The 17,771-nt window shown below is 38.5% G+C and overlaps 1 protein-coding gene across 3 annotated transcripts in view; it reads left to right on the plus strand.

The window, feature by feature from the left end:
* The window catches only part of cpne5a (copine Va), a 179,525-nt gene that overhangs the window by 57,377 nt on the left and 104,377 nt on the right, over window positions 1-17,771 (plus strand). The window contains exons 5-8 of one of the 3 annotated variants that reach the window (XM_057860861.1): window positions 2,192-2,295; window positions 11,913-11,952; window positions 13,588-13,602; window positions 13,774-13,850. In XM_057860861.1, the coding sequence (XP_057716844.1) occupies window positions 2,192-2,295; window positions 11,913-11,952; window positions 13,588-13,602; window positions 13,774-13,850 (236 nt within the window). Of the gene's footprint in view, window positions 1-2,191; window positions 2,296-11,912; window positions 11,953-13,587; window positions 13,603-13,773; window positions 13,851-17,771 lie in introns of those variants that run through there. The other 2 variants (XM_057860870.1, XM_057860890.1) reach the window with 2 other exon arrangements.

Here is a 17,771-nt window from a genome sequence, read left to right on the forward strand (position 1 = left end):
TATGTGTAAAAAGGGCTTTAGTGTTTTTTTTTTTTTAAGTGTAACTTCAATATCAGTAATTTTACTTTACCCAAGGAAATGTTAATGCCCGCTAAAGGAAGGAACATTTCAAATATGGCGAAACATTTATGAGACTATACTACCTATTTCTGTTTAAATAAACTCAAAGGATATCAGCAAATATCAGTTGCAACCAAAAAGGAGTTAATATGTGTCTAGCTAGAATTGGTGAAACGAATGCCGAGGGACATAGCATTGCTAATTATACAGCAAAGAAAAAGGACGTTACTTTTGTGATCATTTTATGAGAAGTTCCTATTACGTCTGTTATTTTGTTTCTCATCCCAATTTTTCTTGTTGTTAAAAGAAGGAACTTTGCCCCAAAACCTGTGTTATTGTCACCCACACACCCCACCACCACGAACAAAAGTAACAGAAGTAGCTTGCGCTACTTTTACTTTGCGTAGATTTTTATATCAATAGATTTACTTGAGTAAAATTTCATTGATGTAACAAAACTTCTAATTGAGTAGATTCTTTCGGTATTCTGTCCACCCCTGCTACCAAGAACCAAACAACAAACAAGTGTTCATCGCAGAAAAAGCTCACTTTGTGAGTGCAGTGTGTGGTATTTATGGTGTGTGTTTTCTAAGAGCTTTATTTTGATCAACTTTGTTTGTGAGAAGGTGTCATTGTTCAGTCTGGTTTTAGAGTGCACATCTAAGGAGAGCACAGGTTCACGCCATCATATTTGAAAGGTGTTGCTGAGCCAGGAAGCTTATGGAATATTGTGCTATATCTGAAAAGAAAAAAATCTGTAGATTCTGGGTTGCATTACATGTTGATGTTGCTGTATTTATATTTTAAAGTGGCTTTAGTGAGTTAAAGAAAGATAGGTTCCATGCAAGAAATGTGAATTTAATAATTTTAAAAATTATATACTCTGCATATGTTATGTTCGTGGGCTGATAACCCCAAAACAGGCACGTGAGATAGTGAGGGTAGGAATTGAAGCAGTTTATTATTCACAGAGTTGTGGAATCTGTGGCGTGGAGAGTCGGAGTGAAGGAAGCATAAACAAGTGGCGTAGACGAGATCCTGGAACAAAGCAAATAGGTTGATGATCAGATGAGTCCACACAACGTAAATAGTCACAACGTGAAAAGGCACTAACAGTGAACTAAAAGAGACGACCCAGCGACGTGGGATGGGATGGCAGACACACCGACACACTTGCCCAGCCAGGGGCCTAACAGTATATTTCATAGAAGATGTTTAGATTAAATAAATAATGATCTAACAAATTATATGAAACTGGATAATTTCCCTCGGCACACTCTCTTCTTATGGTGCTTCAATGCCCTAGTGATGATCTTGGAAAATAGATTAACACATCATCTCTCACTTGCCAGTTATTAAAAAGGCAGAACACTCCTTGATTTATCTGAAGCCAAGCCTTCAGAAAACAGGACAAACAGTGTGCAGAACGACGTGTTACTTCCTGTGCTCAATCTGCTGTTGATTGCCTGTTTCCTTCTCTTTTGCCGTCCTTGTTGCTGATGAAGTCTCTCCTGGTCAGCACTGTGGTATCGCTAGGAGCGAAACCACACATTTATGTCTTTCTCCTTTTCCTAAAAGGAGTAGAGGTTACATTGTAACATCCTCGGACTTGGCAACATCCCAGGTGCCGTATAGTAACAGCATAGTCTAATGTGTAGTTCACTCCACTGAGCCTTGCTAGGAAGTGATCAGGCAGCAGTGGTGTCAAAGCACTATTAATTAAATTACGGTAGTGTATTTGTAGCCTGTTAAGTGTTTTCCTTTGCATCGCTTTCTTTCTGCAATTGGAGAGTCATTGAGTGTCACTAATCCAATCCCAGCTGATGAATTCACACTGGAAGGGGTGGGTCAAAATATATACTGTGCTATACAGTCAACAGATACATTCAAGTATACAGTAAACATTAAACTAAAGGTTTTGCAGAATTGTAAGTGAAATATAAATGCAATGCACTTTTACCACTCCATGTATTCTTAAAATTTTAATTAAAAATTTTGAATTCTGAATGCCCCCATTTTCACTTTTATGGATATTGTGGTCTATTTTATTATGATACTGTACTGTCGTTGGCAGATTATTAAAAATATGGTAGTCTTACTGTATTTGACATCTCTCTGTGTTTTGATGCAGTTTGGAAGAACGGAGGTCATAGACAACACGTTGAACCCGGACTTTGTCAGGAAATATATTCTGGACTACTTCTTTGAAGAGAAGCAGAACCTGCGCTTTGACGTGTAAGTTATCCACTTTGATGTGCTCCTCTGAGGACACGCCAAAGCAGAGGTCTGCGTAAGCCGCATGTGTGCGCTACTCCAAGTCTTTTTTTTACAACAAATTCAATAACTTACCCTCTTGTGTTTGCTCACCCGCAACGTCTTGAGAGAGTTAGTTAATATCCATCCATCCATCCATCCATCCATCCATCCATCCATCCATCCATCCATCCATCCATCCATCCATCCATCCATCCATCCATCCATCCATCCATCCATCCATCCATCCATCCATCCATCCATCCATCCCTTTTCTGTAGATTAAAGTGTGACACGAAAAAGCATGTTTATTTCATAATACACGCGGTATTTTATGCTCCTGAATGAAATGGACCACTTGGATGTGTGTGGAAGCGATCACTATATTTATTTAGTTTTTTGAATCCCGCGCCATGAAAATGAGTGACTTCCGGCAACAGTCTGGAGTTCAGAAAGAAGGGGCTGTGACGTGTACGGAGCAAGGAGTCCTCTTCACTATACAGCCGTACTGTTGTATGAGAAGGACTAAGGAATCTGCTGATTTTGCGGATTAATACCTTTTTTTCTCGCATCATGCCAGCCAAACGGCTGCAGAAAAATTTGCTGTAGGAGTGTTTTGGGGTTTGGGGGATTCAAAAGGTTCCCATTCACCGGTGGATATTGGCCAAAACAAGCCCTACTACTTACGAAGAAGTGGGTAAAAATCGTGTTTTGTATTATGTCAAATACTTGGATCATTTTAATAAGTAGGTGGCTTGCATTTTGTGACATGCTACATGTCCCCTCGGCCGACAACCGGCGGCTTTTCACACATCCCCCGCCGGAAGAGCACTACTAGTATACTCGGCTTATTCCCCTCTTCAAGTGCCCGGTGTTCTGTCAAATTTTCCAACCGATCAGAAATTGCAACTTTGAGTTAAAAGCAGCCGCGAATACAGCGATTACAAAGTAAACACAAACTTTCTTTAAATAAAGGACGACTTACATTTGATCATGGATTGGCATGTAAATGTTCAGCGGTCATTGTCCAGCTGCTTCCTCGGCGAGCTCTCCTGTCCGTATTAGCAGGGGAACGAGAAGTAAATTGCCCTCCGTCGGGCGGTTTGCCGATCGGCGAAGACATTCAACAACCCAGTCGTCATGTGAAATTATCCGGGCTAGTTATGTGTGATTTTCCGCTTCGAAGACTTTGAAACATCACTCGGTTCGGGTTAGCGTTTAGGCTAGCTGACACACCTCTTGGTTAGTTTATATTCTCCGAAGCCGGGGAAGGGAAATGACATAAGCCCGATTTAGGTGGCATAAAATATCGTTCGGGAGGTACGACAGCAAAGGTGACGTCGACAGTTTTGAACATTATGGAGTAATTTTGCCATGTAATCTTGAATAAATGCATTTTTATTATTTCATATTCCATTCAGCACAAGACTGTTATTTGTCATGAGCATGCCATTTATTTAGCTATTGGGGAAAAAAATACTTGGATAAAAAGTAATATCCTGTAAAAATATTGGAGTAGAGAGACTGAAACAATAACATTTTGCGGCTCTCTTCGTCACATTTTCCTCGTTCTGAATAATTCCCCCTCAATGGGCTGACTGGTCCTTCTCAAGCCATTTATTTAGCTATTGGGGAAAAATACTTGGATAAAAAGAATATCCTGTAAAAATATTGAAGTACAGAGACTGAAACAATGACATTTTCGGCTGTCTTCGTCATGTTTTCCTCGTTTTGAATAATTCCCCCTCAACGGGCTGACTGGTCCTTCTCAAGCCATTTATTTAGCTATTGGGGAAAATACTTCGATAAAAGAATATCCTGTAAATATTTTGGAGTAGAGAGACTGAAACAATGACATTTTGCATCTCTCTTTGTAGCGTTTTCGTCGTTATGAATAATTCCCACTCAATGGGCTGCATACTAAATCAGATGAAATCGTGACTCTGCTGACGTCATCCACCTGTTGGGGACCCTAGAGCCCTATAATGGTAGGTGTGGCTAACCGGCAGATTAAAAGACTAATTTCTCGTCATCTGCGCTTTGCTAAATTGTTGTATATAGTCGAATCGTCTCAAAATATGATTCTAATTCACATAATAATCCTATTTATGACTTTTTTTCTCGTGTCGTACGCACTGAATAGGACACAGTTGACCATTGAAAACAGGCTTATATACAGTATTTATTATATCATTATTATATGAGGAAGATTTATGTATATACTAGTACACGAAGGCTAACTGAATATGCAATTTACAGTCCATTGTAAGTAATTATGACATCGTGAAGTCATAATGTTTTAAAATTGTAAACTGCAATATTTCTCTTCTTTTAAATTTGCTTCTCTTTTTAAAATTTGCTTTAAATGACTGATATGAGCATTGATGAGTAACTGTCCTGCCAACAAGGGGTCAGCTACTGCACATAACAGTGCTCCAGATATTGCAGTGCATTCTGGAACTAGATAGTGTTTTTAGTGCTTAAGTTACGTCCTGATTTGCCAACTGGCCAGTTAAATTTTAGTTTAAATATTAGCGGTCAAAATTATTGACTTACAGTTCTGCATCTCATGATGTTAAATATACCCCTGTGTCCTCATTCACTCTTCCTCTAACCTGACCCTCATTTTTTCTTCCTTTCGCTTCTCTCCTGAGGAATTATTCATTGGCACTGTGTCTCAATAGACAGCTATGCGGGTGATACATATTTCATATTAACTTTTATCCTTAATCTCTCCCGCTGTCAAATCTACGCAAGTCTTAAAGTTACCAAGATCCCTTGTGCAGACCCTTTTGCACGCACCACAGACAGACAGACAGACAGACTGCACATGTGCATACAGTTCGTACAGACACATGTACACACACACCCCTGCACATTTACCAATTTATGCATTAAAGTTGGTCAGATTTGTTTTATTGTACAAGCTGCAAATGAATATGACTGACAGCGATAGTCGTCCAATCCATCTGGACCTTCCCAGTCCAAATGGATGTCTATCGCAGTCAATGGCAACCACTGATCAATTCATGATATAACAAAACAAAAAAAAAAAAAAAACGTCAGAAAAGTAGGTAGGTTTTTTTTTTTTTTTTTTTTAAATTCAGTTTCACTGTTTAAAATGTTAATATTCTAAAGTTACTGTGTAATTGACCCTACCATTATTAAGTGAATTATTTTAATTATTTTCAGACTTACATTTACTCCTTTTTCACCTGCTGAATGTGCCATTCCCTGTTTTTTTTTCCTCAAACGCACGTTTGATTGGCTGATGACTTCACCCCCGTCCCTCCACTGCCCCTCTACACATGCAACTCTTACAGTACAGAATTACATTACACGGGAGGGATATTATAAGTTTTCTTTGTCCAGCAGCCCGGTGTAAGTAATGTAAAACGTAATTGTTGTCAAACACGCCACTAATTTTTTTGCTACTGAAAGTCCAACCTGTATCACAGATTAGCATTACCATTACGTTAAACTGTGTGAGCTTGCTAACGGAGTAGGAAGCTCTAGGAGAAGTGTCCATCTGTATGTGTATTCTACTATGTTAACGTTAATTAAACTGTGAGAAATATAGTCAACTCTGCTCAGCTGTAAGAAATTTAATGTAGCAAGGTTTACCCCCCTCTCCCCAGTTTTTATTTTTGTTTTGCTTATGTGGTCTTAAAGCAGCCCAATGGAGCTTTTATTTTTTTGCTGAGTTTGGCTGTGCTTGTGGACAAAAGTAGTTGTGTTTTTCCTGAAAGAAGGCTCCATATTTAATTATTTTTGTTATTCCCCGAATTTTTTTTTTTTTTTTTTTTTTTTGTATTTAATTTATTTAGACAGACTATTTTGAGTGGTATTAAGACAAATGTGTATTATCTTATTAATTTGCCTTCCTGGATACTTAAGAGATGATTAACAAGTTTGTCTTTCTTGAGTATGTTAGTATAATTTTTGTTCAAATAATGCAATATCAATTTGCTAATAAAATCCGGACATTTGTTCTGGAAGTTTTCAAAATGTTTCTTTTGCAGTTTTTGAAAATAAAGGTTTGAATCAAACGGTGTATCACCTGAACCAACACATATGTACTGCAGAAATCCACCTCCTTAAAATTGAAAAAAATAATAATAATAATAATTAAATTCCCTTGTTTTCAGTTTAAATCTGCTAGAAATACTGTAAATGAAATTATTTGCTAGTGCCTCAAGTAAATTTTACTCAGATTTCTTGAAATAATATAAAATAGCCAGCTGAAAATAAGCTTAACAGACCTATTTTAACTAAAAAATATTGGATATTTAATCTTTAAAAAAAAATGTTTGCCAGAAATGTTCTTAATTCTGGCTAATGATAGCACCAACATATTCATAGTGGGTGCTGGCGTTCAATGTATTTGTTGTTGTTTGTGCTTCTTCTCTCTCTCTCTCTCTCTCTCTCTCTCTCTCTCTCTCTCTCTCTCTCTCTCTCTCTCTCTCTCTCTCTCTCTCTCCCCTTCTTTTCTTCTGTTCTCCTCCTGTTTGCTGCTTTCTCCTTAGTAAACGAGGTACATTGAATGATCACAATGGGAGTATGTCAGACTCCCATGTGATATATTAAAACTGCTTAGACCAATTGGACACTCAGAGCTCCATTCTCTGTGACAAGCAGGTGAGCAGGACAGGTCACAGAAAAAAATGAAATGTTCTTAACTCAAGAATAGATATAGTTCAAAACATTATTTGAAAGCATCTTTTTCTTGATTTAGGTGAAAAATGACCGACTTTTAGATGTATAGGCTTAATAAGAATAAATGGTAATATTTACTCAAAGTAAGTGGAAGAATCTGACGCATTAATATGTTAACTAGCCTTTAAAACTCAAAACAAGATGAAAAATTAACAGATTAAGATGTTATACTGTAAACTTGCAGTGTGAAAGTTAGTATAGGTAAATACAGATTTATTTTGCATCAATCATCAAGCCTATCAATTAATTAGGTTCTTATTAGACAGAAATGTAGCCTTTCACCCAATCTGTTTAGTGTTGTTTATGTCCCGTCCCCAGCAAAATGTGTACATGCAGGTTATGATTAAGGTTATATTGTCCCTACCTACATTGAGACCAAACCTACACCCTTGCTGTCAATGGCAGCCAATGGCTTAACATATAAATTCCTGTATGATACTCATAATCCGAAGGCCACCTCAGGTGGTAGGAGTCCCATTGAGCAGGTCAGTTAGGTGAACTTTCATTTTCAGAGCCTCGAGAACCAAACGAGGGCTCAAAATTCCTCCTGAAACTCAGAGGTATGTTACACAGAGTGCCTCCTTTGCGGCACAAGGTCCCTTGTAGACTCGAAGATCTCCTGGGAGTTTTGTTCACTTAAAGAATTCATTTGCATGCTATCGTGATGGAAGTGCGGATTTGGACAGCAGGGAACCTCTCCCTTTACAATTAGAGGGACTCATTTACATCTCTCTTTTATCACAGGAAAAGAAGGAGGGGGGCAAGGCCTTCTGGAGTTTAATTACTTTTACTTTGACTGGCGGACAAGTGACTTAAGGCCTCATTTACACAGGAATCATTTCTTTTTTTTTAAGGGGATAGATTCTGCATTTTGTCTGTCTGCCTTAAAGCGCAAGACAACATATAGTATAAACGACATCCATATACAACACATTTGTTCAAAGTATATAAGTATGCAAATTGCAAATTTCTTAAGATGCATTCGCAACAGCCGAGTTTTATTCTCGTCTTGTGATGGATTTCCATATAAAGCCCATGTAATCACATGTTGAAGGGCGACAGGAGACCTGACGACCAGCGATGCGCATCAAGCGCGAGGTGAAATCACCGTTTTGACCAAATAAGCCCCGTCCCCCAATGTTACGTGATGAATGTTCACGCCACAAGAAGTTGGCCTGGGGTTATCTTTCTGCGACGGATTGCAGTGATGATGATGAGGAAACGGCCAGTCAAATACTTTTTCTCAGTCATGTGACTTTAGCCGCCACGTAACTAGCTGCAGGACAACATTCGGTGAACAAAGTACAACAGTACAACGAATGAAATCATAATATTACAAGATTAATGTCACAATATTACCAGATAAAAGTTTTAATATTAGGAGAATAAAGTCATACATTGTAATAGTTCGGGATTAATGCCCTTATATTACATATTTTTACGTAATATTACAAAAAAAAACAAAAAAACCTTTAATGTTATGTCATTTAATTTACATAATATTACGAGGAAAAAGTCATAATATTATATAACTTTTTTTACTATAAGTTGCACCTGAGTATAAATCGCACCATCCATAAAATGCCCAATGAAGAGGAAAAAAACGTATATAAGTCGCACCGGAGTATAAGTCGCATTTTGGGGGGAAATTAACTTGATAAAATCCAACACATAGAACAGATATGTCATCTTGAAAGGCAATTTAAAATAAAAATACAATAGAGAACAACATGCTGAATAAGTGTACAGTATGATAATGTTACATGATGCATGAACAATGAAATGTGAACGTGGCCGTTAATATAACATAGCTACTAAGAGTTATTCAGATAACTATAGCATAAAGAACATGCTAACAAGTTTACCAAACCATCATTGTCACTCCAAAACACCAAAATAACATGTGAAATGATATAATAATGTGTTAATAATTTCACACATAAGTCGCTCCAGAGTATAAGTCGCACCCCCAGGCAAACAATGTAAAAAAAACTGCGACTTATAGTCCGAAAAATACAGTATATATGTATATTTTTCAAATCTTACATAACTTTAATCGATTCAATCTTTTAATAATACATAAAGTTGTTACATAACCTATTTTTACGTTAAGAGAACTGCAAGTTTTTTCTTTCTTTTGTGGACTTTGACTCTTGGCGACGTACAAAACTGCTTTTGGCTATTTGCATATCGCAAGCAACACATTTTCATGTGAAAATTTAGCTTTGGTGTGAACGCAGCTTTAGACTTCTGATAAATGAGAAAATCATTTCTAAACACAAAAATGACATTTTGTGATGTCAGTTATACCGACCACATACACACTGTAGACTCGAGCCTAGGTGCATACAAGAATGACATAACAAGAAAGAAAGTAAAGTTCAGGATACTCATATTTCATCCGCTAAAATAGTACCGGAATTGATATAATGTGTGCCCTCATGCCACTTCCTGGTAATAATGGCTTTATTTATGTTTTTCTCCACTATTACACTGCTGGCCAAAAGTATTGGTACCCCTGCAATTCTGTCAGATAATGCTCAATTTCTCCCAGAAAATGTTTGCAATTGCAAATGCTTTGGTAGTAGTATCTTCAATTATTTTGCTTGCAGTGAAAAACCACAAAAGAGAATGGATTTTTTAAAAAAAAATCATTATCATTTTACACAAAACTCTGGGCCGGACAAAAGTATTGGCACCCTTTGAAAAATCATGTGATGCTTCTCTAATTTGTGTAATTAACAGCACCTGTTACTTACCTGTAGCACATAACAGGTGGTGGCAATAACTAAATCACACTGCAGCCAGTTAAAATGGATTAAAGTTGAATCAACCTCTGTCCTGTGTCCTTATGTGTACCACATTGAGCATGGAGAAAAGAAAGAAGACCCAAGAACTGTCTGAGGACTTGAGAAGCAAAATTGTGAGGAAGCAAGGCTACAAGTCCATCTCCACAGACCTGAATATTACTGTGCCTACCGTGCACAGTGTAATCAATAAGTGTAAAGCCCATGGCACTGTGGCTAACATCTCTAGATGTGGACAGAAAAGAAAAATTGACGAGAGATTTCAACGAAAGATTGTGCGGCTGGTGGATAAAGAAACTTGATTAACATCCAAACAAGTTCAAGCTGTCCTGCAGTCCGAGGGTACAACAGTGTCAACCGGTACTATCCGTCGGTGTCTGAAAAAGGGACTCTACTGTTGGATACCCAGGAAGACCCCACTTCTGACCCAGAGACCTAAAAAAGGCAGGCTGGAGTTTGCCAAAACTTACCTGAGAAAGCCAAAAACGTTTTTGAGTAATGTTCTCTGGTCAGATGAGACAAAAGTCTAACTTTTTTGGGAAAAGGCATCGACATATAGTTTACAGGGGGGAAAAAAACAAGTCCTTCAAAGAAAAGAACACGGTCCCCACAGTCAAACATGTCGGAGATTTTCTGATGTTTTGGGGTTGCTTTCTACCTCTGACACTGGACTACTTGACCGTATGTATGGCATTCTTAAGTTTGAACACTACCAACAAATTTTGCAGCATAATGTTGGGCCCAGTGTGAGAAAGCAGAGGTCATGGGTCTTCCAGCAGAACAATGACCCAAAACACACTTCAAAAAGCACTAGAAAATGGTTTGAAAAAAGGACTGGAGAACAGACAATGAGTCCAGACCTGAATCCCATAGAACACCTGTCACCTGTAGAGAGATCTGAAAATGGCAGTTTGGAGAATGTACCCTTCAAATTTCAGAGACCTGGAGCACTTGGCCAAAGAAAAATGATCTAAAATTCCAGCAGGGCATTGTAAGAAAGTCATTGTTGGATACCGGAAGCGGTTGTTCGCAGTTATTTTGTCTAAAGGTTGTCCTACCAAGTATTGGACTGAGGGTGCCAATACTTTTGTTCAGCCCATTTTTGGAGTTTTGTGTAAAATGACAATGATTTAAAAAAAAAAAAAAAAAAAAAAAAAACATCCACTGTCTTTATCCCTGATAATGTTTTAATTTTTCTTTCATTCTCTTTTGTTTTTTCATTGCAAGCAAAATAAATGAAGATATTACTATTAAAGCATTTGTAACTGCAATCATGTACACATGAGAAAAATGATATTCTGTATTTTTATTAATTTATTAAACAAGATTCTTCCCACTGGGATGTACATTAGAAAGGTGTTAACTTTCTCTTAAACCCTTTCTTACTGTTTGGGACAAAAAAATGACAGTTTAATTGTCTTTTCCCCACCCACTTTATAACATTCCATAGGGTTACCCAAAAACACACACAAAAAAATATATTTTAAATTTCATTCTTTTTTCAGGTGATACAAAGTTTCTGCACATTGAGCTTTACAAGGTCAACCATGACCGGTATCCACTACAATAGATTTCAAACTATTATATAGAGCTAGAGGAAAATGTTGAGAATCTTGAAACTATCCCTGCCATAAATGTTTATATTTTTATGGAGCAGTGGTGACAACAATCAAAATGGAACTAATAACAATCCCAAAATCGTACAGTTTTCACCACAGTTACATAGGTTGGCATAGAAACATGTACCTGTTTGTCTTGGGATGATGAATCTCAAAAGAATAAAACAGCAAATGAATGATCATACAAGCTAACTAAAAGGAACTGTTCTTCTTTGTAGTTGCTTGGGGAAAAAACAGTTCTTCACCCAACCTAGTCAAATTGGTCATCACAACTGAGCTCAGCTAACAAATATTGTCTTGGTTAATTAATTGTGTAATAAATGGGTATACCGGTGCAGGAGATATAAAATTTTTTGCATAGTCTACAACACATTGAACATCATGTTGAATGGTTCACAGCCCTGTTGGTGCAAAATAGAGCACTTAACACGCTGAAGTGCTTTCTTTGTGATTTCAGGTTCGATATTGATTCTAAAAGTCCTGATCTGGCCAAGCATGTAAGTAAAATGCTTTATCTGTGGACGTGGAGCTTAAGTGCATGTTGGAGCCCCTAAATGTGATTCATCATGTCTTGTTTTGTACGTGCTTGTCTCAAACCTTTTGCCCTGCCAAATCATTTCCATAGTCTGGTTCCTTCAAATTTCAACATCGAGAAAAATATATTCTTTTTGCTCTAAACGCCACCACAATGGATTTGAAATGAAAAAAAAGCAGATGTGTTTTCAATGCAGGATCATATCAAAAAACAGAACAACAGTTTATAGCACTTTTTAACGGACCAAAACTATTGGGACATGTTAACAATAATAAATTAAATTAGGACTTTTTGTAACATAAATTTCACCTGACAGAGCTTTTCATCCCTGGTGATGCTCTGCCAGCCCTGTACTACAACTGTTCATAGTGCATTTTCATTCAGTTTTGTCTTCAACAAACAAAATGCACGCTCTATCTGATGCAGCTTATATGATTGATTAGTTATTGCATGACATTCCACTTCTTTGCCTGAAAGCAACTAATGAGCTTTGAAGTATTTGGCCAAATATTAGCTGGTTATATTGCCCTGCATACTTCAAAATCAAATCTGCCTTTAAGTTTGTGAACGTTTGTGTCATTTCAATTCACTGTGATAATATTTAAAGTTAGGTTTTTTTCACCCAATATCCCAATATTTGTGGACCTGACTGTATTTCAGACAACAATGCCTCACATGTTAAAATACGTCATCAATTCAAAGTTATAGTTGGTGCACATACTGAAGCACTCGCAATTTCCTCACTTTAATTTGAAAGGAGAAAAGCTCCGAGCATGATTGCAGAAACATTTCAGCTCGTTTGCTTTCCAATTTCATTGTCGAGGAAAAAGAATTAAACAATTCTTAAAAGGATTTTATGAAATAATTTATATTTAGAATGAAAAATGTACAAATGTAGGTCCATTCCAACCAACTTCAGTCCAAATCCATTGTTTGTACCATTTAGCCTCATTAGCCGACCAACCAAAAGAACAACTGATCTTCCTATCCACCAACCTACTATTTAATGTCCATACTGAACCAACCTACCTAATCAACCACCACCCATATAATCTCCATAACTAACCTTCACTACCATTGACGCCAATCGGTGTCCATCCCATTTGAACTGCGAGGAGTGGCAGTCAAAATGAATTGGATGTCTATCGCGGTCCATGGCAGCAAATGAGTCAACTATTTCCCTTCCTCACAACCTTGCTACCTAATGTGTATTTTGATAGAATAACTTTAGCTTTGCATTTGACCAAACAGTCCAACATCTGCCCTTCCTTTTTTTTCTTGTGGATTGATGTGTATATGTGCTATGGAGGCAGATGGCTGCTAAAGCCTTTCCAGCCTCAATTGCTTCGTATGCTGCTTGTCATTTCCTCACACTTCCTATTGCACCCTCATACACAAGACCTCAGCATTATGCCAACCCAATCTTTCCCAAATCAACCTTTTTTCTCTCCGTCATGCTTGATGATGATTTGAGTGGCTTGTGCCTTCTGTTCCATGATATGCTCTCTTGTGTCGCTACTACTGCTGCCCGGTCTCTTTCTTTCCTTCTCTTCCTCATCCTACTCTTCTTCCTCCTTCTTCTTCACTTGGGAAAAAGCCGGCCGACTTTAACGTACGTGTCTGCCTCAGATGTCTTCTCAATTCTAACTGTACAATGCCTTTAACAATGCTCAACTCCTCTCTTTGTTACTCCTGCCTGAACGTACTGCCTGAACATGCTGCCCGCTCCTTTGCACCAACCTGCACCCTTTCTCCATGGCACTTACTGTCCCCCTCATGGCAGGACTTCCTGGGACAGGTCCACTGCACACTGGGGGAGATTGTGGGCTCTCCTGCGAGTCGCCTTGAGAAGTCTCTCACGTGAGTTTACGTTTATGAACCCAATTTCCACTAAGCAGTAAATTTCAACACTGGCTGGTGAATGCCTTGTAACATATTGTTGAATTACAACCATGTTCAGCCTCACATCTTTTATAATGAAGTCTCAGAAGTGTTTTAAAACCCTCACAGACATTGGCCACTGGGTCTTGCTCCTTTGGCTCTATACTGAGCATTTTTCAATTTAGCCCCCTTTCTAAATACCCCTGTTTTGCCGTGAAAGAAACCAGTTTAAAGCCTGTTACAAACTTTGGATTTCAACTCTATACAACAAATGTAAGGGGGCTGACTTTTTGTTGTTGTTGTACCACTAGTCATAATCAAATAAAAGATGAGCGGGTAGGAGCCTCTTGAACATTCGTGATATCTTTCTAATCTTTACAAAGTCGGCCTGTTCAGGTTCCTGCCTATAGACTGATGTAGAGAACATGTACCGCAATTACGCCAACTATGGGCTTCATAAATGCCGAGAGTTAAACATGGCAGCTGTCACGGCGACGCTTTTACCATTGAAAATTGTGCTTTAATTGGAAGCCAGTGCTCTCTATGGGCAACATAACAATGAGTTTGTCAGTTGTATTTTAGAGTCGATGAAATGTTGACATACTAATGTACGTTATGATATGATATTACTTAGATAGACGTCCGATCCATTTGAACAGGGAAGGACTGGCAGTGAATGATTACTGCAAGCCCTCCCAATTCAAATGGACAGAACAGTTTTTGTCGTCAATGTCAATAAAACATGGTCATTCACTGCTATCCCTCCCTGTTCAAAATGATTGGATGTCTTTCCCTGTTAATTGCTGCCAATAAAATAAATGGTTTCGGCAAACATATCAGCCCTCTGAGGGAATAAATGAGTTTTAAAGTTTTTCAAAAAAATCATCAATCAAGTCCGTGCTGTGTAGTTTTTGCTGGATGTCAAGTTTTTGCAGTCAGGATAAAGTCAAGGCAATTATTAATATGTCTGCACAATACTTGTACCTATACCTTTCTGCAATATTAGACCATGTGCTTTTGAACAGGGTAGCTAATTGAACACGACCGAGGACTTAAACAAAGAAATGACTGTCATTAGCAACCCAATGTAGCGTAAAGACTTGATTTTAAGCCACTATGAGCCACATACTGCAATGCTGCTTGATAGGTTTTTTTTCCCTTGTTTGAAAATGCTGACTTTCCTTGGATGTGGTTGCCTTCACGTATTAGGTGTGATGGTCTTTAAAGGGTATTTCCAGTTGGATGAATTGATGATGTACGGACGGAACAGAAAATTGACAGACAGACTGATAGATAGACGGACAGATAGGATAAACATTTACACTCAGTTCATCTCTATGCAATTTCCCTTCTCCCCACAACAAAATACAGTTCGCGGATGCTGTCAAGAGGTCTTATGTAAGTGCCCTATGGTGATGATAAGAGTATGCGAGGCAGCACACCTCAGGCTGCGAACTCTTCAGTTTGCATTCTCCTACTCAAATGACGCCACATTTGCCCATAGACTTCATAATATATTGACATGACATGGGGCGCAGGGCTGACCTGTAAGGGGCCTATTTTCAAAAACTTCAAATGCAAATATTTTAAAAACCAAAGCTGCTACCGGCCTAAAACCAAAACAAGCACCTGACTTAGGCATACAATACCGTTCAAAAGTTTGGGGTCTAAGCAGGGGCGGACTGGGACTAAAAAGCAGCCCTGGACTTTGACTCAGCCCAGCCCACAAGAATCGCTATACGAAGGGAAACACAGACCCCCTAGGGGTCCGGGGGTATGGGGGGCATTCCCCCCCCACACACCCACCCCACCCCCGGGAAGACTTTTTTTTTTTTTTTTTTACATTTTACTGTAAAATGTATCAATTTCGTGCACTTTGAGAGAAAATGAAGAAAATGTGTCTAGACTGTGACTGTCTGACTTGGGGCACTCAAAGTACTGCAAGGCTGAACTGGAGTTGGGTTCATTTTCTGTACTAGCTCTATGATCAACCTGAAAAAACAAATGAAAGAATTTATTTTTCAAAGCAAGTTTTATGTATCTAATTTATTATAATATATCTCTATATATCTATGTCTATAAAATGATTTCATTGTTAATGCCTTAATTCAGTGGTCTCTAAACTATTCCACATAGGGCCGCAGGATTTCATTCCAACAAAACAAGTCAACACCTATGCACCAATCTGGTGTTTTACAAGTGCACTCAGGTGCTGCTTGTTTTAGCAGAAACTTCATTGGTTAAACTATCGGTACTCGATCGGTTGAAACAAAAACCAGGCCCCACAGCGGCCCTTGAGGACCGGTTTGGAGACCCCTGCCATAATTAATCTTGCCATACAAATAATAAATTTCAATGAAAATACCAATAAACATTTCAAGACAAATCCTGGATACATAACCTTCATTGGAAAGTATTAACCAGAAAACAAAACGATATATACATGATTTAAAAAATATATCAATTTATCTTACTAAACTTTAAAAGTAAAACCATTCATTTTATTAATATTTTGTTATATTTCTTATGAATTAATATTGCTGCTGCGTGTGCATACATTGTTTTACAGCTAAAATATTTTTCTTTAGGAGAGTGATAGGAGGACTAGCATACTGTAACTTGACACGATTGCAAAAGGACTAGCTGGCACTAACCCTTTGATTGTCATTTAAAATGTAGCTACCTGGTGGATAACAATTGCCAGTATACCGAGCAAGTGACCCTCTTCATCCCGTTTTACTTGCCCTGCGCTTGTCTGGGGAACTTCCACCAGCTTATCATTACACCCTTCCTCTTCTTTTCTCTCTCCCTGCACCGGCTGCACGTCAGAGCGGCTCCCGCTACCCCTCTCACCATTGCCGGGGGCTAGGCTGCTGTTACCCGACGTGGCCGTTGCAGCCAGACTGCTGCTTGCGAAAATATTTCTCAACTTAAGACATTTTAATGCTTTGCTCTCCTGTTTCTTTAATTTTTTTTCTCCCTAACCTTCTCCGCGCCACCCTTTTTTTGCCACCACCATCCATATTGTGCATTAATGCTCGTCGCTAGTTTGCTTCCACAAAGAACCAATGAAGGGTACTTTGTGTTTTCTTCGTTCTTCTATCAGACTGGCGATGAACAGCCAAGTGCATTGCTGCCACCTGTCGGATTGGATGCGAACTGAGTCTGTAGATAATGAGAGGCTAGAGGGGATAAAAACAGTGATGTATAATGAATGGCGGCCGCCGGCCGTCCAGGGCACCGGCCGTTCTGTGATCCTCCAGAACCCACAGATTACCAGTCCGCCCCTGGGTCTAAGCGACCCAAACCTTTGAACCGTAGTGTACATTAGGGATGCAACGATACAGTTAAGTCACGGTTCGGTACGATTTATGATACAGGGGACACGATTTTCGTTTCGTTTCGATTCGATTCAATACATTTAATGCTCTGAAAAAAAATAACACTTGTATTTTTTGTTTTGATGTTTTTTTTCTATTTTCCTAACATACAAAAATAACATTGCTATCATATACACATGCATTTTAGTGCATATAATTTATGTGCTTACTTCTTACTGATCTGAAGAAATTTTGTATGAAAGTGCTGAGAACAACCTTTACTGTTTGTAAAGTGAGGCGGGGCACACTGTTGATTGCAACAGCTCTCTTAGCAGCTAGGTTTACTACATGAGCAAAACATCCTATTTGTGGTTCGAGTCCATCTGTGTCACGTACTGAATTAACAATATTTGGAGCATTATCTATAGTCACTGGTATGGATTGATTTGCTACAGGTCCTGCTTAACTTCCATTCAGTCATGGCGGTTAATAATTAATCGATGTAGTACTGGTATATGGACTACGTGTCACATGATCACTCTGGGCTCACGTAGCCAATGGCATTGGATCTAACGTAGCA

This window comes from Corythoichthys intestinalis, chromosome 2 (assembly GCF_030265065.1).
Source record: "Corythoichthys intestinalis isolate RoL2023-P3 chromosome 2, ASM3026506v1, whole genome shotgun sequence".
In the NCBI taxonomy this organism is placed as follows: Eukaryota; Metazoa; Chordata; class Actinopteri; order Syngnathiformes; family Syngnathidae; genus Corythoichthys; species Corythoichthys intestinalis.